The following is a 21,425-nucleotide window of genomic DNA, read 5'->3' as shown; positions in this document are numbered from 1 at the left end:
CTGAGGGTGTACTTTCTGTGCTGACTTGTGTCCCCCCCCCGGTGCCCTACAAAACCCCCCTGGTCTGCCCTCCGAAGACGCGGGTACTTACCTGCTGGCAGACTGGAACCGGGGCACCCCCTTCTCCATTTTAGCCTATGCGTTTTGGGCACCACTTTGACCTCTGCACCTGACCGGCCCTGAGCTGCTGGTGTGGTAACTTTGGGGTTGCTCTGAACCCCCAACGGTGGGCTACCTTGGACCCAACTTTGAACCCTGTAGGTGGTTTACTTACCTGCAAATCTAACGAACACTTACCTCCCCCAGGAACTGTTGAAAATTGCACTGTCTAGTTTTAAAAAGCCTATTGCCATTTGTGTGAAAACTGTATATGCTATTTTGCTAATTCAAAGTTCCTAAGTGAAATACCTTTCATTTAAAGTATTGTTTGTAAATCTTGAACCTGTGGTTCTTAAAATAAACTAAGAAAATATATTTTTCTATACAAAAACCTATTGGCCTGGAATTGTCTTTGAGTGGGTGTTCCCCATTTATTGCCTGTGTGTGTACAACAAATGCTTAACACTACCCTCTGATAAGCCTACTGCTCGACCACACTACCACAAAATAGAGCATTAGAATTGTCTCTTTTTGCCACTATCTTACCAAGGGGAACCCTTGGACTCTGTGCACACTATTTCTCACTTTGAAATAGTACATACAGAGCCAACTTCCTACAACCTATCTATGCAATGTAACTATACAGGGAGTGCAGAATTATTAGGCAAGTTGTATTTTTGAGGATTAATTTTATTATTGAACAACAACCATGTTCTCAATGAACCCAAAAAACTCATTAATATCAAAACTGAATATTTTTGGAAGTAGTTTTTAGTTTGTTTTTAGTTTTAGCTATGTTAGGGGGATATCTGTGTGTGCAGGTGACTATCACTGTGCATAATTATTAGGCAACTTAAAAAAAAAAAATATATACCCATTTCAATTATTTATCATTACCAGTGAAACCAATATAACATCTCAACATTCACAAATATACATTTCTGACATTCAAAAACAAAACAAAAACAAATCAGTGACCAATATAGCCACCTTTCTTTGCAAGGACACTCAAAAGCCTGCCATCCATGGATTCTGTCAGTGTTTTGATCTGTTCACCATCAACATTGCGTGCAGCAGCAACCACAGCCTCCCAGACACTGTTCAGAGAGGTGTACTGTTTTCCCTCCTTGTAAATCTCACATTTGATGATGGACCACAGGTTCTCAATGGGGTTCAGATCAGGTGAACATGGAGGCCATGTCATTAGATTTCCTTCTTTTATACCCTTTCTTGCCAGCCACGCTGTGGAGTACTTGGACGCGTGTGATGGAGCATTGTCCTGCATGAAAATCATGTTTTTCTTGAAGGATGCAGACTTCTTCCTGTACCACTGCTTGAAGAAGGTGTCTTCCAGGAACTGGCAGTAGGACTGGGAGTTGAGCTTGACTCCATCCTCAACCCGAAAAGGCCCCACAAGCTCATCTTTGATGATACCAGCCCAAACCAGTACTCCACCTCCACCTTGCTGGCGTCTGAGTCGGACTGGAGCTCTCTGCCCTTTACCAATCCAGCCACGGGCCCATCCATCTGGCCCATCAAGACTCACTCTCATTTCATCAGTCCATAAAACCTTAGAAAAATCAGTCTTGAGATATTTCTTGGCCCAGTCTTGACGTTTCAGCTTGTGTGTCTTGTTCAGTGGTGGTCGTCTTTCAGCCTTTCTTACCTTGGCCATGTCTCTGAGTATTGCACACCTTGTGCTTTTGGGCACTCCAGTGATGTTGCAGCTCTGAAATATGGCCAAACTGGTGGCAAGTGGCATCGTGGCAGCTGCACACTTGACTTTTCTCAGTTCATGGGCAGTTATTTTGCGCCTTGGTTTTTCCACACGCTTCTTGCGACCCTGTTGACTATTTTGAATGAAACGCTTGATTGTTCGATGATCACGCTTCAGAAGCTTTGCAATTTTAAGAGTGCTGCATCCCTCTGCAAGATATCTCACTATTTTTGACTTTTCTGAGCCTGTCAAGTCCTTCTTTTGACCCATTTTGCCAAAGGAAAGGAAGTTGCCTAATAATTATGCACACCTGATATAGGGTGTTGATGTCATTAGACCACACCCCTTCTCATTACAGAGATGCACATCACCTAATATGCTTAATTGGTAGTAGGCTTTCGAGCCTATACAGCTTGGAGTAAGACAACATGCATAAAGAGGATGATGTGGTCAAAATACTCATTTGCCTAATAATTCTGCACTCCCTGTATGTACGCACCCTTCTGTCTTTGCAAGCCTCTCTTTTTATCTATCCTTTCAACTCTCCAGTCTATTTGTAGAAATTTACAAAAACATTATTTAAAAAGCCATTAGCACAGGTAAGAGACTGACAGCCAAATCAAGAGCAATTGGCTTTTTAAGGTCTGGTGTTAGCTAAGACCTTATGATTTTACTGAAATTATGAGTACAACATAGTTGCTTTCGGAGGTTATAAGTGAAACTTCATCCTTTAATCTGTCGTCATGTCATTCACATGCTTCTTTCACACACTCCAGCATACATAATGGGACAATGGGTCAGCCCACTTAAGCCACTGGCTAATTCCACCGTAAGTTATGGCATACGGCCCTTCCACAAGCAGCAGACCTGCACACAAAGTAGCTCCCCTCAGTGACAGGGACAACTATGATAATGTGCGCTTTTGTTTAATTTTTTTCAGATTGATGAGAATCAGCCAGATTCCCCACAAAGCTTTGTAGAGACCATGACAGAACAAAACAAGAATTTTTAAAGCCAAAAGGCTGGTTCCCAGCACAAAATAAAAGTTTCTTAATCTGTTCTACACACTCCTGTGAGCTCTGTTCTACCTCAGTCATGTCCTGCAGTGGGGTTTCAATGTGTTAAAATAAAACACCTGCACACTTAATCTTGTGAAATTTCCGTGTAGTCTCTATATGTTAGCAGTCAACTTTTGTACATGAAAAATTAGAGTGTGTGGTCATTGCCCTCCTTCATGGACTGCCAACATCACATTAAGAGCACTTTCAAATTATTTATTTGTATATACTTTATTTATTTTTTTAAAGACAGTATAAAGTCAAGAACAAGGAGTAAGCAATGGAAATGCAGAGGAAGTAAACACAGTTGAAATGCAGAGCAATAGACATAACAGCTCAAACATGCACACATGAAGAAAATACCAAGCAATAATAAGTAAAATCATGTTATCAATTCACAGACAGACAAATAAAATAAAAACAGGTTCCCCTACTTTTGATATGATGAATACATACAAAAGAAGACGGGGCAGTGATTATAACTGAAGGGTTGGGAGTGTAAAATTTCTTCTGTTCAGAGTAGAAGGCAGGGTAGCAAATACACAACTACGAGTAGGGTTCTGGTAAAAGTCTTTTAGAATAACATTATAATTATTAAATGTTTCCTTTTAGTGCATCAAAGACATTTCCAAACCAGCCAGCCTATATGTCAGGCTTCTATGTGGATTTTCATAGCGGACACACTTGCCTTTTAGCCATTTTCAATGCCCAAAACAAACTCTGGAAGTGATCAAACAGTTTTATCAAAATGAGATTAAATTATCCTATGTGCATTTCCAACCTGGAAAGCCATTACTGCCAAATCTCTGAAAGACATCAGATCAAAACGTAGGCAGCGAATGAGCATGGATGCAAGATGTTTTCCTTCTTACAAGCTGTTAGTGTACAAGATGTACTAAGTAACAGATGCTGATGTGAGTTTTAAATGAAAGCCTGTGGAGTAACTACAAACAGTGGTCTACTGTGTAATAAAATAGCAGCATTCACAAACCATGTTCAACTCATACACCTACACTTTACAAATTCTTCCACACCCATCAAATGTTTCTAGGTTTTCCAATCACTTTACAAACATTCAAAAAAGAAACATAATATATTAAATACAGTTAACATATGAGAGCTGGAGTGGAGTAGGAGAACCATCTATTCAGGTGAAGGGACCTCCATTATATGCTTACATAATGACACACTCTTTGGATGCAAAGTCTACCACTAAATGAAATATGTGAAATTAAGGTGACGACCTTAGCATATAAAGACACACTAAAGGCTATTTGAGCATGGAGATTTTAGACCACCAGAAACATGACCCCTAAAGTACTAGATCGTCTTCCAGCTAAAGACAGGATCATGTTCAAACTCATGACCACATGCAAAACATACCAGGGAAGAAACATTGCCTGCATCCAACACCAGAATACACTCCACTCAGAAACCTAGAATCTGCCCACTCACAGTCCATATACCTAGATTCTGACCACTTACAGTCCATATAGAAACAAGTTTATTCACTGCAAAGATGAAGGCAAATACATTTGAATTTAAAACAGTAGTCTACAAAACGTACTGAGCACAGAGCTGAAACACGAAAAACAAAAGAAATCCTGCTTCTGCAATTCTATCTATTGCAAAGGACAATATTTGGGTTTTATTCCCAGCAAAATCGGACACCGCACATACTTGTAAAGGCATACAGTTTTGTTTTATTTGGTTCATGAACATTGTGTCAGACATAGTTTATAATTCTACATGTTTTCACCAGAACCTAAAAACTTTCTGGTTTATTAGTTTTATGGGAGTTGATGCTCCATCAATTGTGCTTCAAAAGGTTGGGTTTAAAGAGCATGGGGACATAGGGATAAGGGGACATCAGGTGTACTTTTATGAAGTCCGAACAATATGCAAAGGGAAAGAGCTGAGCTTAAGTGGGAATACAATGGTACATGTGCAAGGCATGCAGGCAGCAAACACTTTATATTCAAGCCTTTTCTATGACATCTCTCAGACCTTTAAGAAGGTGTGTGGCTGTGTGTGTGGATAAATAGGGATGGACGCTAGAGGTTCCTTAGCCAATAAAGCTAGAACAAACTGACCCTGGTAAAAATTAGTCCATGACTGCCATTTAAATACCAGAGCATTTTCTTAGCAGTATCTCATTAACTCAGGACAGAACTGGTAAAAGCAAAGCGAGGTCACTAGTTGTTTCTTCTAAGTTGATGATTATGATACACATGTAACCCCCAGTAATACCACCGCACTGATAGAGTAAAAGCCCAAAAACCCAGTGACCACCAACTGCAGTTACAAAATGTTTTCCTTTAGTTTTACCCTCTTCTAAATCTTACAACTATACCAAGACAAATATTTGTGTGCATTAATGAGAGAAAAGGCATACATTCAAGTCTTAATCAGGCCAATGGGTCCCCACCGCAGCCGCTGTGCCCCAGATTGCATCCAGGAACACAGTCACAGCAAGAGGACCTTTCTTTCTTTCAAAAGGCAGAATTAGCTGAGAAAAATTAAATCAAAGAACAACATTCTACTTACTTGTCTATGTTTGAGTAAAACCACTCGTATATACACCATTTGTGTGCTTTTGGTAGTTTAAGTAGGTTTCGTAAACGCAAGCCGATTTTCTGTGAGGCTTTTTTGTCTGGTGTTGGCATTGCTGGTGTTAGTTTCTAAATGAAGAAAAGAAGAGCACTTTTGTTGCTTAATTTCCAACATGAATGAAGTACACAATGCAATTTCAACTAGAGTTGCATCATGATGACAGATGTGCACAATATCCTACATAGGTCTATTTGTTCTTCAATGATTTAACAAGCACTCAAGGTTTTGAACATTTCAAAGATACTTTACACAGGATCAAAAATGGCATGCCACTAAGAAGAAGTGATCTGGATACATCGACAAATTCTCAATTTGACTCTTGGCACAAAAGAAAAAGCAGCAAATGATTAGGATTTACCTAATGACTAATTCTGTAGTCACTTTGTCTATGGCTAATTAGTGATTTTAGAACATTGTTGTCTAATGAGCCGATTCGCAATGGTGTCTGATGAGAGAAGTGGCAAAGCGACTCAATAGGTAGGAAGATGCTCCTTTATTCTAGTATGGTCTTGTGGTATGTTTTCCTCTTTTTGACCACAGAAGCATAAGTCACAAGGCAGTGCAATGAAGTTGGACTCTGTAAAGGGGCTCCATGATTAACTTGTTTCATTCATGCTACACATTTGGAAATGGCCCATGGAGCAGGTCACTGTGAAGTCATTTTAATGGCATCACAGTTTACTATGTTCCAGTCAAAATAATGTCCTACCTCTCTTCACTCTAGGAATGTTTACATATGCAACTTTGAGGTCTAGCGTACACTCACCTAGTCCCATTATGTTACTGATTTCATAGGTATGGCCAAGGGCAACTTGTTGATTTTGTTTTTAACACATTTGGTGTCTGATTTTAGGTCACCAGTGGGTCTGAATTGTTTTTAATATGGTTGTTTGTACAAGAAAATTGCAAGAGTGAACAACTTTCTTTTGATTCTTCAAACCTCTTTTAGTTGCCTCCATCTCTAACCAGCCAGCTCAAAAACTCACACCGGACGTTTGTAGGATATACACATTAAATGTCCACATCCTAGACTGCTCTCCTAGTACTCACTGACTTTATACCTGTCTCAACCCATGTACAGTGCTCCACTGTCTTTTGGTTAATACGTACAGAGATGCTCTCAATCAGATCACACATGAATTCAGTACAAAGTCTAGGACCTATTTGTCCTTCATTGTATGATGTTAAGCAAGAAGACAGAACTAAGTGTTTGTTTCACCGGGATGCTTGCCAGAGAAGGCAGAAGTGTTTCTTGCTGTTGCCTTCTGATAGCTTGTTGCTTTATCTACACTTTGATAGGTCTGTCTCTTCAAGTTTCTTTTTTGTTATTGCCAACACAGCTTTAGCCAGGTTGTTGCTGATAGGACAATCCTTCTCCAAACGGCATACATGGGTACCAGCTATAGCTCATGGAAATAAAAACTTGTGGACAATGCAGGAGCACTCATACTTTATGTGCCAGGTTTTAATCAAGAGAGCAGTAGCTATGAGGAACGGCACATAAAATGCTACTCACAATTTTAGTGAGCAGACAGATAGATCATTGCAATATCTATGAGAATAAAGACTCACTGCATCTTTGGCTGAAAAATAGTCTAATTCAAAACCATTGTACACTTCTTTACGATCTCCTCACAAACTCCTCAAAATTCTCTCGTGACCTTTGACAAACGATGGATAGGCTACCCTGTAAGAATGTGATTTTTACATGGTTTTAACAAAATAATCTATTCTTCTGACAAAACAATGACAGATAAGAGGAAAGCTACTCTTCAAACTGAGAGGATGTAGTTTGAGAGACCTGTGTCGTCTTTCAAAGGAATCACAGGCTGAAAGATTTCCACCATGGTATCCAGAACTTCACAACCCAACAAACTAAGGTCTTGCAGGAGGCTTTGAGTCCTGAAGATGAAAATAGTGTGAACAGGGGAGACCTTGGTGTTGGCGTACAACACCCAAATTGGTTTCATTATCTTTCCTAGAGGGAATCAATAATGGAGATCGTGGTAAATATGGGGGCTAGTTTGATGAGGAGTGGTATTACTTTCTTTACCAAGGGTCTTCTCCCCAGCAAGAAAGAATATCAGTGGCAACTCTAGAGCTCCTCAGCACAATTTTAGTGCAATCTTTCTCTGTAAGAACCATATTCTGAAGATTGTGTGTGTGGAGTGTAGCTTAAATCTTCTCTATATTCTCTATATTGTATGGATCTGGAATGTCTGGATCCTTCTTTGGATCCTTCTTTGCTCTGAGCGGCAAGCTTCTGGCCCATGGAAGAACAAGCAGAAACAAAAGGGTGCTTTGCAACAGGTTCTTGGATGGCATCCAGCTCCTTCACTGGTACTGATGCTCCTTCTGACAGTTCTACCTTAAAAAAAGCGTGCAACATGTCACTATGAAGCCTCAGTGGCAAAAGATGCCTCCACATTGAGTAGGTCTTTGATGAGGTTCCTAATGCTGAACCTTATTTTCTGTTCATGAATATGGATTCCCATGAGATATCAGATGAGGTCTAAATGAAGCCTGAGGAAGGGTATGGCATCTGCCTCGCCCTGCCACTACATTAGGTCCCCAAATAAGAAAGGGCATTAATGATAGCAAACTGTGATTTGTTTCTTTCAAGCAGGCTCAGTTTGGCCACAGGGGAGTGATTTCTCTATCCCTTAGTTTCCAGAAAGTAATTTCTGAGTAAATGTTGCAGCCTGTCACAATATAGAAATTTTGAAGACAAATCATTAGAATGATGCCCAAGAAAAGAGTGCTAAATAATTACGTTTTTTAAGATACAATAAGGCCATAAAGAAGCAGACAGTGTCCAAGCATCAATGCCCTGCTGTATCCTAAATTACACTATGCTCTTTGGCATTTAGGCAACTTGCTACCTTAAAGGGAGGGTCCAAATTCCCCTTTTATGTGGGGTCATTCTATATGTCCCAATGTTCTTCTTCCTGGCCCTTAATGAAGATAATGCATGAGGTAGCTTGACCCTGGTTCTTTAATATGTGATATTTCAATCTAATTGGATTTAATTAATTCTAGGTTAATGGATATCATTAGGATACCATGATGGAGACATAATCAGCTATCAAAGTAAATTCCCAGATGGTATGTCATACAAGACCAGAAATATAAAACCTACTTTTGTTTATCATACTTAACGTGAGGTTGGGTTTATAAGTTCCTGCTCCTGACTCCTCAGCCACCTTCTTGCATTAGGTCATCCCCACATGCAACCACCTGTATCAGCTATCACTGGACCCTCATCATGCTTATGAATCTTGTACTTTATGCAATAAACTGTCCTCATTGCCAATGGGTCCTTCAATAATGGTCCTATCTGTTATTACTGACATGCACACTGGTAGTACACATAGTGTTAAAATACTGTTTGCCTAAGGAACTTGTCTTCACAAGGCAGCATGATTTCTTTCCATTTGCATGGTAGACCTACTATGCAAAAAAAAGAAAAAAAAAACCTTCATCTAGATCTGGCTTGAAGTTTTTCTCTGCGTAAATGTCAGACATCTTGTAGTATTATTTTGAATATTAGTGTGCTGATCCTTAACGTATTTTGGTTTTGTTAGGTACCCCTTCCTCACCTCACCAGCAAAAAAAAAAATTTTTCAAGGACTTGAACATTAGGCTCATTGTTAACCTTGCATTATGGAACTATGTATTCTTGGAACCTGTACACGAAATATGTTATTTCCCTGTACCTCTTTCCAATGTCTTTTGCTTCATGCATAACTGAATTTCTAGCAGCCTGATTAGTGAGACAGTACAATACTGTCAAGAACCTCCTAACTTTGGCAAGAACGGAGGACAATACAGAGGTGACATCAATAACTGCCTTGTAAGAGGTAGTTCTGTGCAATTTGTCAGTTTTAATGTTACACATTGTAGCTATCTTTGACATAACAGCAAAACAGCTTGTGCAATTATACAATGCCCTTTATGCAAGATCATTGTTTATTTAGCTCAGCTATTTGGCTTGCTTAGGGGATGCTCATAAAGGAAAAATGTAGCTTTGTTTCCTATATACAGATGGTGATAGAGTTTCTCTGTCCATCAGAAAACGCACCAGGTTATAAAGCTGTTTTGTTTTTATCAATGATGACATCTGAATGCTTCAAAGCTCTCTTTTTCTCTTGGAAATTTGAGCTGGCATGAAACTATTTCCTTTCGAAGGCTTTAAACATTTTTGGAGTCAAAAACAAGTAGGCTACTATTTGAGGCCTGCCATTTCAGCATCTTTTAAATCTGAAGATTAGATCATTGATATTTTAGTGCCAAATGTAAGTGGCTCATGGAAACGGGCATGACTTTCAGCTCTTTATCAGATTCTTGTGTGGCACATATCAAACTATCTTAGGGTGCTTCAATGTCAACTGTGTTGAATTGGAATCCTTTTCTGTGCCCCTTAGATGTTGAAGTCTTGTTCTTTTAAAGAGTGCCTATGGATGCCTATTGGGGACAACACTGAAGTTTAGGTGTTGAGGCTAATGGAAGTCTATTTGTCCTTAATCTCAACTCTGCAGACATCTAAGCCTCACCTCTCCATTTTAGTTTTTCTCACCAGGATAGGTTTGTGCCTCTGAAGCATGCATACTTTCGAAGGATTTTTATCATCTTCTCTTTTTATAATTGTTCCATGTTGTTCTCTTTTCAAAGTCTGCATGTACTGCTTTCTTTCTGATGGCAGCAAACTCTCTCCAAGTGTTCTGCCTTTGTGGCAGGCTTCATTCACAAAAATCCGAGTCTATTGAGGGCACTTCTCAATATAGATTTTTTCACTAACTGGAATCGTTTTCTTACTGCTTGTTTCCATGATGCAAATAGGTGATAAAAATCAAGCCAAAAAATGTGAGAGTTACTTGTTCCAAACAATTATTCTCAAATATATCTAACAGCTCTACTACACTGTACCACACCTGACCAGCTATGTAAAGATGGATCCAAGTTGACAGTCATTCTCGGCTTCCTTACAGGGATGTAAAGGTATATGGTGGATAACTGGTACTGCCTTGAAATAAATGAGTTAAAATTCACGCCCCCAACCACAAAAAGGTGATAAATGGGTGCTTTGTAGTGTGATTTGATCTTATAAAGATACAGAGTTCCTTTCAAATAGCTTCCTTTGAAATTGCTTTCAAAATCACCTCTTTAGGAGAAGCCACAATTCTCACAATTACCTCTGGAACGTGTTGCCAGGTGCACCCAAGGGACCCCACCCAAAGGACACTCTTGTAGGGCACCGACTCTGCACCACGTCTTAGGTGGTGCAGTTGGGTACACTTCCCAAGAGCTTGTCTGCAATAAGAGGCAAAGGAGTTTCCTATTTTGGATTGGGACATGGCCCCATTCATCCATTGAGGTAGTGTGGGTGCAAATTATGCACTTATGCAATATTATGGAAGGCAGCATAAGTGTTTTGGCCTCTTCTGCAATGTGGCACAACGCCTTTAAATTGCGATAATACTAGTAAACAAAAATCATATTTCTACATGGTGCCCTCTATTTTTTCATAGTCAGCTGAAATGGATGCTCTCTAAATTATCTATTCTTTTAAAACCTGACATTTATACCAGGGGTCTCCAACATGTGGCTCGGGAACTACTGGCAGCTCATCAGCACCCTTAAAATGGCTCTCTGTGCTGTAACAAAGCCCAGTACTTCACAGAGAGACTCTGTGTACATTAAAGAATGCTGCTCAACAATACTCAACTCAAGGCCCTTAGAGTAACAGCGAGCTAAACTGATGGCAGGGCATCATGCTAACACTCAAACATTTTGTTGGCCTACAGGGTCTGCTACATAACTATCTCCATAAATCTAGCTAAGTCACAAGGAGAGTGGCCATGCTGTAAGCCCTGCTCTGTCAGTCACCCCATGTATGTGAACATTGGGCCATGAAAGAAGAGTGCCTGCAGTAGTCTGAGCACATACCAGTGCTGATACACCATAGTTTGGTATTCTGCCCCGAAGCTGGGGAGAACAGGGTATAGATACAGAGCTGATACAATTAGGAGCCTCATATGCATTCATCTGTGTGTCTGTGGCCCTCGCATAATGGAAAGCATTTTTGAGATATTACAGACATATTTGGTGTTACAGTGAACATTGATGGCCTTTGACTGTATTAATGCCTGGGCATCTAAAACTGAAACTTACTCCTCTTGCAAATTAAGTTTGTTTGCTCAAATTGACAGTGGTATTTGCCAGATAATGCATATTTTCAGAAACGGATAGCCGAAGACAAAAGGTTGCAATTCCAAAACACATTTAAAGTGATATATGAATATTAATTCAAGCTGAGTTGGAGACATATTGCTGTGGTATTGTCCATTGTGCTAGATGATTTGGCTGTTACTTCAATATTCAGGCAATGGCATTTTAACACTGATAAGCTTTTTAATGACATTTCTGCTGAAAATATCCCGGAACCGCTTAGGTGGTCACCTCTGATAAAACCTGCTTAGTGTGCCCATAGTGCAATGTAAACACATGTGGTCAATATTTTTACAACAATAACGTTTGCTGGTAGCTCAGGAGGACTTTCACTGAGCAGAAATAGCTCTCACTACAGAAAAGGTTGTAGGCCCCTGATTTATACTCTATATTGCCCGTTACTCTTCTTATTCTAAATTTTATTAACTCCCGATTTCTCACCTCATAAGGCAAAGTATTAAAAAATTGCATTTTTTAAATAAACTTCAAACACAAAGAAACAATAGTTATTTCGGAGTACATTTACCAGGTATTCATAGAAAGTAGTAGGGCATACCCACTAAGTGGTGGGTATTGCGTAGCAAAGGAGAACAGCATAAGTAGATCGCAACAACATGTAGGAGTACAATATTATATTAAAATAGAAAGTGAATGTCTTAAATAGACAACCCAAAATATATTGCAATCAGAGGTGCCTGAATAAGTAAATCTAGATTATTTTGCAGTACTAGTGAAAAGCTGCAGGTCAAAAATAAAATTGGGGACACCAAAACAGTTTCAAACGTAGGTAAACAAGAGGGGTTCTGGTGTGTTGTCAGGTGATAAGACAACTAAATTTGTTTGCAACAGTCTCCATCATCACCCCTTAGAAAGTGTTTGATGGGGTCTCCATCAGGACAAGAGGACAGGGCCAACGGGCTATAGTACCCTGAAGATTTTTTATAAGAGAAAAAAAAAACCTTTGTATATCAGATACATAATATACATAACTGCCACAATCTGTGAGGAAAGGGCTATATGTATTTTGTAAGAAATTGGAATATTTGAGAAGGGGTGAGTACCCACCTTAAGGACCTGAGGAATAATCAAAACCCTTTTTTCAGGCTGAACCCTCAAAGTCACTAAATTATCCTGAGCTTATCTCCTTGCTAGAAAATGGCACAGAGCAGACAGACGTAACTTAGGGCAATGTGTAAAATAATTGTGCACTACTAAAACATTAATAAAGTGGAACTGCAAGCATAAAATCCTAAACCAAACCAGGAAAAAAAAACATGTAAAATAAAAAAAATGACACTAAAATGACAAAAATTAAATTAGGGGAACCCGCAGATATAAATTATTAAACCTTTATGAAAGAAAGAAGCCAAAAACCACAAAGTGCTAAAAATAGTCAATGTTCTAAGTCGAATGGGGCGTAGCCACAATTTCAAGTGACCATGATGGAGTGCGGATCGAATACACCAACTAGATTTGTCCTAGTCAAAGAGTTTACCTTCTTGCTTTAGTCCTTTAAGTACCAATCCACCACAGGAGTGCACTTCTGATGCACACCAGGACATCACAAGAGGCACAGAGACTCACAGGGTGTCAAGCAGATGCCAAACAGCAGGGTCAGTCAAGGTCCATTCGCCACTGGTCAGCTGAGCAGCTACTGAGAAAGGTTTCTGGTCGCATCACTGTAGTTTGAACAAGGTCAGCCTTTGAGTCTTTTTCTTTGACCTAGGTAAAAGAGAGAGCAGGTCCAGTCCTCCCAGGCCCTTCCCAAGTTGCAGACAGAAGCTTTAGCCCTCTTCTGTTCCTCCTCAGAGCCAGGAGTGTTCTACAGCTAGTTCCTGAAGATGCAACATTTATGGGAACAAGGCCTGGTCATGCCTTAACCAATTGAATAACTGTTCCCCAGTCCACCCATACCCACTGTGGACATTTTCAAGATGGTGAAAGTCTTCGGCCACACTAAACGTGAGCTGTGTGTGAAGGGGGGGTGGTATGGTAATCCTAGTGCCTCCCACATACAACACTAAAATCCAGTTTGGGACAGTTACTGTGCCCACAATAAACCCAGAGGGTCTGTAGAACAAATGTGGAGTTTCCAGCGAACAGACAGTGGATACACAGGAAATGTTTTACCATACTGTTTTCATTTCATTCTCGCGTGCCATCGAGAATGATTTCATATTTGGCGCTGTAATGGTAAAAAGGATGCTCCCACCCCACAATGCATGTTCTGTCAGATTCAGAAGAATCAACGCCTTCCATTCAGGTCATCCTACTGTTCGCTCCTAGGAAACATGTAATACCTATTCAAGTACTAATTACTGGATGGCAGAAGTTGAAGAGCAAATGCAAATTTAGTGTCAGGAACCTGGGAGCGAAAACAACTTCTAAAATTTACTTTTCTTTAATATTTATTAAACATCCTACTTCACCATTAAATTGCATAGATGTTCAGTTATTTTTCTAGTTAGTCCCACTCTTGAATCATTCTGATTTTTCTGTACTTGTGTTTTCTGCATAGGATAGGACAGCTGGACCTGCCACAGTGAAAAATGTTTGGGTACTAGTTACTATAAGGCATGTTAATGTTTTGTTGTCAAAGGCAAACACAGATCATGGGTCTGTGCCACAACATAGGTCTCTCTCAAGGACAGCGGTCTTGTTAGACCAGAATGGGTGCCTAAAATGCTACCCTCACTGAAGTGGAAGTCTACTGCCTTCATCAAGTGTTAGGCAGCATGAGCGCTGTGGTGGCAGTATACCATGTAATGAACAATAGGATTGGGCAGGTCCTTTTCAACCTGTGTCACTTGAGTGAGGCCTACTGACTCACTCACCTTTTTAAAGTTCAGCAGCTGTGTGCTCACTCTTGGACCCAATTAGTTAGATGTAGACTGCTGTGCAGCGTATGTGTGGTGACTTTGTGCTGGATGTATGTGTACCTGGGAAGGGCACAGTACAGGGATAGAGCAGTGTTCTACAGTGCATGTACGTGAGTGTGTGCATTGGGTGTATGTAGACAAGAGAGGATTACATTATATGAGAGATGTGGAACTATACAGTTCGTGCATAATCAAAGCATGTGCTGGATGCGTGCGCTTGGAAGAAGTACACTACATGAAGGGTGAAATGCGCCCATGGGGATTGTGTACTCGCAGTTTGTGTGTGTTCACGTAGCACACCACAGCATAATACATAAAGGCTACAGTACTGAGCAGAATGCAGAATGAAAATGTCACTTACCCAGTGTACATCTGTTCGTGGCATCAGTCGCAGTAGATTCGCATGTTCTGCAATAGCTCGCCATCTGGTGTTGGGCCGGAGTGTTACAAGTTGTTTTTCTTCGAAGAAGTCTTTCGAGTCACGGGACCGAGTGACTCCTCCTTTTGTCTCCATTGCGCATGGGCGTCGACTCCATCCTCGATTGTTTTTCCCCGCAGAGGGTGAGGTAGGAGTTGAATTGTAGTAATAGTGCCCATGCAATGGAGTGACTAAGTATGCACTTATTTAAGGTTGAGATGATACATATATAAATAATTGAAGGTAACTTCCAAACTGCTACAGGCTCCCGGGGAGGCGGGTGGGCACATGCGAATCTACTGCGACTGATGCCACGAACAGATGTACACTGGGTAAGTGACATTTTCAGTTCGATGGCATCTGTCGCTGTAGATACGCATGTTCTGCAATAGACTAGTAAGCAGTTATTTCCCCAAAAGCGGTGGATCAGCCTGTAGGAGTGGAAGTAGTCTGAAATAATGTCCTTAATACAGCTTGACCTACTGTGGCTTGTTGTGCGGATAACACGTCTACACAGTAGTGCTTGGTGAATGTGTGAGGCGTAGACCATGTGGCTGCCTTACATATTTCTTGCATTGGGATGTTTCCTAGAAAGGCCATGGTAGCACCTTTCTTTCTGGTTGAGTGTGCCCTTGGTGTAATGGGCAGCTGTCGTTTAGCTTTAAGGTAGCAGATTTGGATGCATTTAACTATCCATCTGGCTATACCTTGTTTTGAAATTGGGTTTCCTGCATGAGGTTTTTGAAATGCAATAAAGAGTTGTTTAGTCTTTCTGATGTTCTTTGTTCTGTCAATGTAATACATTAATGCTCTTTTGACATCTAATGTATGTAGTGCCCTTTCAGCTACGGTATCTGGCTGTGGAAAGAACACCGGAAGTTCCACTGTTTGATTTAGATGGAACGGTGAAATAACCTTTGGCAAAAATTTAGGATTGGTCCTTAGGACGACTTTATTTTTGTGTAGTTGTATAAAAGGTTCCTGTATAGTAAACGCCTGAATTTCGCTTACTCTTCTCAGGGAAGTAATGGCGATGAGAAATGCCACCTTCCAGGTTAGGAACTGTATGTCGCAGGAGTGCATGGGTTCAAAAGGTGGACCCATAAGTCTAGTTAGGACAACATTTAGGTTCCATGAAGGAACAGGTAGTGTTCTTGGTGGTATAATTCTCCTAAGGCCCTCCATGAATGCTTTAATGACTGGTATTTTATATAGGGAAGTTGAATAGGTAGTCTGCAGGTATGCAGATATTGCTGCAAGGTGAATCTTAATGGAAGAGAAAGCTAGGTTAGATTTTTGTAAGTGAAGCAAGTAACCCACTACATGTTCTGGAGTTGTGTGTAATGGTTGTATTTGATTAATATGGCAGTAGCAAACAAACCTCTTCCATTTACTTGCATAGCAGTGCCTGGTGGATGGCCTTCTTGCTTGTTTTATGACTTCCATACATTCTTGGGTAAGTTGTAAGTGCCCGAATTCTAGGATTTCAGGAGCCAGATTGCTAGATTCAGCGATGCTGGATCTGGGTGTCTGATCTTTTGGTTGTGCTGTGTCAACAGATGTGGCCTGTTGGGCAATTTGATGCAGGGTACCACTGATAGGTCTAGCAGCGTTGTGTACCAGGGTTGCCTTGCCCAAGTTGGTGCTATCAATATGAGTTTGAGTTTGCTTTGACTGAGTTTGTTTACCAGGTAAGGAAGGAGAGGGAGAGGAGGAAAAGCGTAAGCAAATATCCCTGACCAGTTCATCCATAGGGCATTGCCTTGGGATTGTTTGTGTGGGTATCTGGATGCGAAGTTTTGGCATTTTGCGTTCTCCCTTGTTGCAAACAAGTCTATCTGAGGTGTTCCCCAGAGTTTGAAATAAGTGTTCAGTATTTGGGGGTGAATTTCCCATTCGTGGACCTGTTGGTGATCTCGAGAGAGATTGTCTGCGAGTTGATTTTGTATCCCTGGTATAAACTGTGCAATTAGGCGAATTTGGTTGTGAATTGCCCAATGCCAAATTTTTTGTGCTAACAGGCTTAACTGCGTGGAGTGCGTCCCTCCCTGCTTGTTTAGATAATACATTGTTGTCATGTTGTCTGTTTTGACGAGAATGTATTTGTGAACTATTATTGGTTGGAAAGCTTTTAGTGCTTGAAAAACTGCAAGAAGTTCTAGGTGATTGATATGCAGTTTTGTTTGATGTACGTTCCATTGTCCTTGTATGCTGTGTTGATCGAGGTGTGCTCCCCACCCTGTCATGGAAGCATCTGTTGTTATTACGTATTGTGGCACTGGGTCTTGGAAAGGCCGCCCCTTGTTTAAATTTATGTTGTTCCACCACAGAAGCGAGAGGTAAGTTTGGCGGTCTATTAACACCAGATCTAGAAGGTGACCCTGTGCTTGAGACCACTGTGATGCTAGGCATTGTTGTAAGGGCCTCATGTGCAGTCTTGCGTTTGGGACAATGGCTATGCATGATGACATCATGCCTAGGAGTTGTAATACCATCTTTGCTTGTATCTTTTGTGTTGGATACATGCGTTGTATGATGGTGTTGAAATTTTGAATTCTTTGTGGACTTGGAGTGGCTACTCCTTTTGATGTGTCTATTATGGCTCCCAGGTATTGTTGTACCTTGCGTGGCCGAATTTTGGATTTTGTGAAATTGACGGTGAACCCTAGTTTGAAGAGGGTTTGTATGATATGATTTGTGTGATTTGAGCACTCTATTAACGAATGGGCCTTGATTAGCCAGTCGTCTAGATATGGGAACACATGTATTTGCTGCCTTCTGATGTGTGCAGCGACTACCGCTAGACATTTGGTAAAGACTCTTGGTGCGGTTGTTAAACCGAAAGGCAGTACCTTGAATTGGTAATGTATTCCTTTGAATACAAACCTTAGGTATTTCCTGTGCGATGGGTGAATTGGTATATGGAAATAAGCATCCTTGAGGTCTAAAGTTGCCATGTAGTCGTGCAGCTTTAGCAATGGCAATACTTCTTGTAGTGTGACCATGTGGAAGTGGTCTGATTTGATGAAAGTGTTCACTACTCTGAGGTCTAGGATTGGTCTCAGTGTTTTGTCCTTCTTTGGTATCAGAAAGTACAGTGAGTAAACTCCTGTGTTTATTTGTGTGTTTGGCACTAATTCGATTGCATTCTTTTGCAATAGTGCCTGCACTTCTATCTCTAGGAGATTGGAATGGTGTGTTGTTAAATTTTGTGCTTTTGGTGGTATGTTTGGAGGGAACTGTAGAAATTCTATGCAGTAACCATGTTGGATAATTGCTAGAACCCAAGTGTCTGTAGTGATTTTCTCCCATGCTCTGTAATAATGACCTATTCGTCCCCCCACTGGTGTTGTGTGGAGGGGGTGAGTGACATGTGAGTCACTGTTTAGTAGTAGGGGTTTTGGGGCTTTGGAATCTTCCTCTATTTCTAGGGAATTGCCCTCCTCTATATTGTCCCCGAAAACCTCCTCTATACTGTCCCTGGTAAGTGGACGGTGTTGCTTGTGAGGTGCTGGCTTGTGTGCTTTGACCCCGAAACCCCCCTCGAAAGGGCGTTTTACGGAATGAGCTGTAATTCCCTCTGCTCTGCGGGGAGTAGAGTGCGCCCATGGCTTTGGCAGTGTCCGTATCTTTTTTGAGTTTCTCAATCGCTGTGTCCACTTCTGGACCGAACAGTTCTTTTTCATTAAAAGGCATATTGAGAACTGCTTGTTGAATCTCTGGTTTAAATCCAGACGTTCGGAGCCATGCATGCCTTCTGATAGTTACAGATGTATTAATTGTCCGTGCAGCTGTATCTGCAGCGTCCATGGAGGAGCGGATCTGGTTGTTGGAGATGGCCTGTCCCTCCTCAACCACTTGTTTTGCCCTATTTTGGAAGTCTTTGGGCAGATGTTCAATGAGATGTTGCATCTCGTCCCAGTGGGCTCTGTCATAGCGCGCAAGTAGTGCCTGGGAGTTCGCGATGCGCCACTGGTTTGCAGCTTGTGCTGCGACTCTTTTACCAGCTGCATCAAACTTGCGGCTTTCTTTATCTGGGGGTGGTGCATCTCCAGATGTGTGAGAGTTGGCCCTTTTCCTAGCTGCTCCTACAACAACAGAGTCTGGTGGCAGCTGTGTTGTGATGAAAGCCGGGTCTGTAGGAGGCGGCTTATACTTTTTTTCCACCCTTGGTGTGATTGCCCTACTTTTGACCGGGTCCTTAAATATGTCTTTTGCGTGCCGGAGCATACCAGGGAGCATAGGCAGGCTTTGGTAGGAGCTGTGGGTGGAGGAGAGTGTGTTGAACAAGAAATCATCCTCGACCTGTTCTGAGTGGAGGCTTACGTTGTGAAATTGTGCTGCTCTAGCCACCACCTGAGAGTACGCGGTGCTGTCTTCTGGTGGAGATGGTTTTGTAGGGTATGCCTCTGGGCTGTTATCTGACACTGGGGCGTCGTATAGGTCCCATGCGTCCTGGTCTTGGTCACCCTGGCTCATGGTGGTGTGAGCTGGGGAGTGTGATGGCGTTTGTGCTGGTGAAACGTTAATCACGGGCGGAGGAGAGGGTGGTGGTGTAACTCTTTTCACCACTTTTGGTTGTGGTGCTTGTTCCGTCAGGAACTCCAACCTTCTCTTTCTCCTAATGGGGGGAAGGGTGCTTATTTTTCCTGTCCCCTGCTGAATGAAGATACGCTTTTGCGTATGGTCCGCATCAGTTGCTTGTAGCTCTTCCTCAAACCTATGCTTCTGCATTTGGGAGGTTAGCGAGTGCTCTTCTGTATAAGAGCCTGAAGCTGGGTCGCTTGCAGTTTGTTTCGGCGTCGAAACTTTGTCTGCGTGTTTTTTCGGCTCCGAGGTGACTTTTTTCCTTTTCGGGGCCGAAACCTCTCGGCGTCGATCTGTTTCGGTGCCGCTGTCTCGGCGTCGAGCCGTGTCTACACCGGCATCTCGGTGTCGAGGCTTGTCTCCAGCACTTTCTCGGTCCCGAGAAGGCTGCGTGCCGGTGTCTCGACCGGAGTCGGACGATCTCGGCACTGTTTGGGCCTTTTTCGGTGCCGACGGTCGGTCACCGATTTTATGGGTTGAGCCATGGCCTGGTGGCAGTGGCGTCCCCTGGGCCTTGTAAATGTTTCTTTGTGTGGATTTCGACGTCTTACTCACGGTTTGTGTATCGTCGAATCCTTCGGAGTCTGAGTCTTGGATCGAGAAGGTACCTTCCTCTTCCTGTTCCTCGAACTCCCGTCGGGCTGTCGGTGCGGACGCCATTTGAAGTCTTCTGGCTCGACGGTCTCGGAGTGTTTTTCGGGACCGGAACGCACGACAGGCCTCGCAGGTGTCTTCGCTGTGCTCAGGTGACAGGCACAGGTTGCAGACCAAGTGTTGGTCTGTGTAGGGGTATTTATTGTGGCATTTGGGGCAGAAACGGAACGGGGTCCGTTCCATCGGCGTTCTTCAGCACGCGGTCGGGCCGACCAGGCCCCGACGGAGGATCGAAAAACTACCCCGAAGGGCACCGGAGCTCTTCGATCTTCGATGCGGTGTTGAATGTAAGTATGCCGATCCCGAACGCAACAATACCGACGAAAATCTTCCGAAATTAACTATTTTTTCTGTTCCGAAACTCGGAGCGACAGGAACACGTCCGAACCCGATGGCGGAAAAAAAACAATCGAGGATGGAGTCGACGCCCATGCGCAATGGAGACAAAAGGAGGAGTCACTCGGTCCCGTGACTCGAAAGACTTCTTCGAAGAAAAACAACTTGTAACACTCCGGCCCAACACCAGATGGCGAGCTATTGCAGAACATGCGTATCTACAGCGACAGATGCCATCGAACAATGTATTTACTGAATGTTTGTGGGAATGGAGGTGGCACAATATATGGAGGTAATAGTGCTGAACAGTGTGCGTGCTGTGTACATACATTGCTAGTAATGGTACATTACTAAGAGGAACTGTTGCACCTGGCCTTTTTTGCAGGGTTATCCAATCTTTTTGCCTCCTTCCTCCTAATTTTTATGAACAGTTTTTGTTGGCTTTAGGACTCTGGGCACTTTACCACTGCTAAACAGTGCTAAAGTGCATATGCTCTCTGTGTAAATTCTACTGTTGGTTTACCCATAATTGGCATATTTTATTTACTCGTAAGTCCCTGGTAAAGTGCACCAGAGGTGCCAAGGGCCTGTAAATCAAATGCTACTGGTGGGCCTGCAGCACTGGTTGTGCCACCCCATTAGTAGCCCCGTAAACCTGGCTCAGAACTGCCACTGCAGTGTCTGTGTGTGCAGTTTTAAACTGCTAATTCGACTAGGCAAGTGCACCCACTTGCCAGGGCTAAACCTTCCCTTTTACTACATGTCAGGCACCCCTAAGGTAGGCCCTGGGTAGCACCAGGGCAGGGTATGTTTAAGGTAGGATATATACTAGTGTG

At 42.1% G+C, this 21,425-nt stretch overlaps 1 protein-coding gene across 2 annotated transcripts in view; it reads right to left on the bottom strand.

Annotated features, from left to right (window-relative positions):
• The window catches only part of LIN9 (lin-9 DREAM MuvB core complex component), a 328,489-nt gene that overhangs the window by 270,936 nt on the left and 36,128 nt on the right, over window positions 1-21,425 (bottom strand). For both annotated transcript variants that reach the window (XM_069236171.1, XM_069236170.1), the window contains exon 5: window positions 5,422-5,555. In XM_069236171.1, the coding sequence (XP_069092272.1) occupies window positions 5,422-5,555 (134 nt within the window). The remainder of the gene's footprint in view (window positions 1-5,421; window positions 5,556-21,425) is intronic.

This window comes from Pleurodeles waltl, chromosome 5, assembly GCF_031143425.1.
Source record: "Pleurodeles waltl isolate 20211129_DDA chromosome 5, aPleWal1.hap1.20221129, whole genome shotgun sequence".
In the NCBI taxonomy this organism is placed as follows: Eukaryota; Metazoa; Chordata; class Amphibia; order Caudata; family Salamandridae; genus Pleurodeles; species Pleurodeles waltl.
The sequence above is the reverse complement of the archived record's forward strand: the minus strand, read 5'-3'. Positions and strand labels throughout refer to the sequence as shown.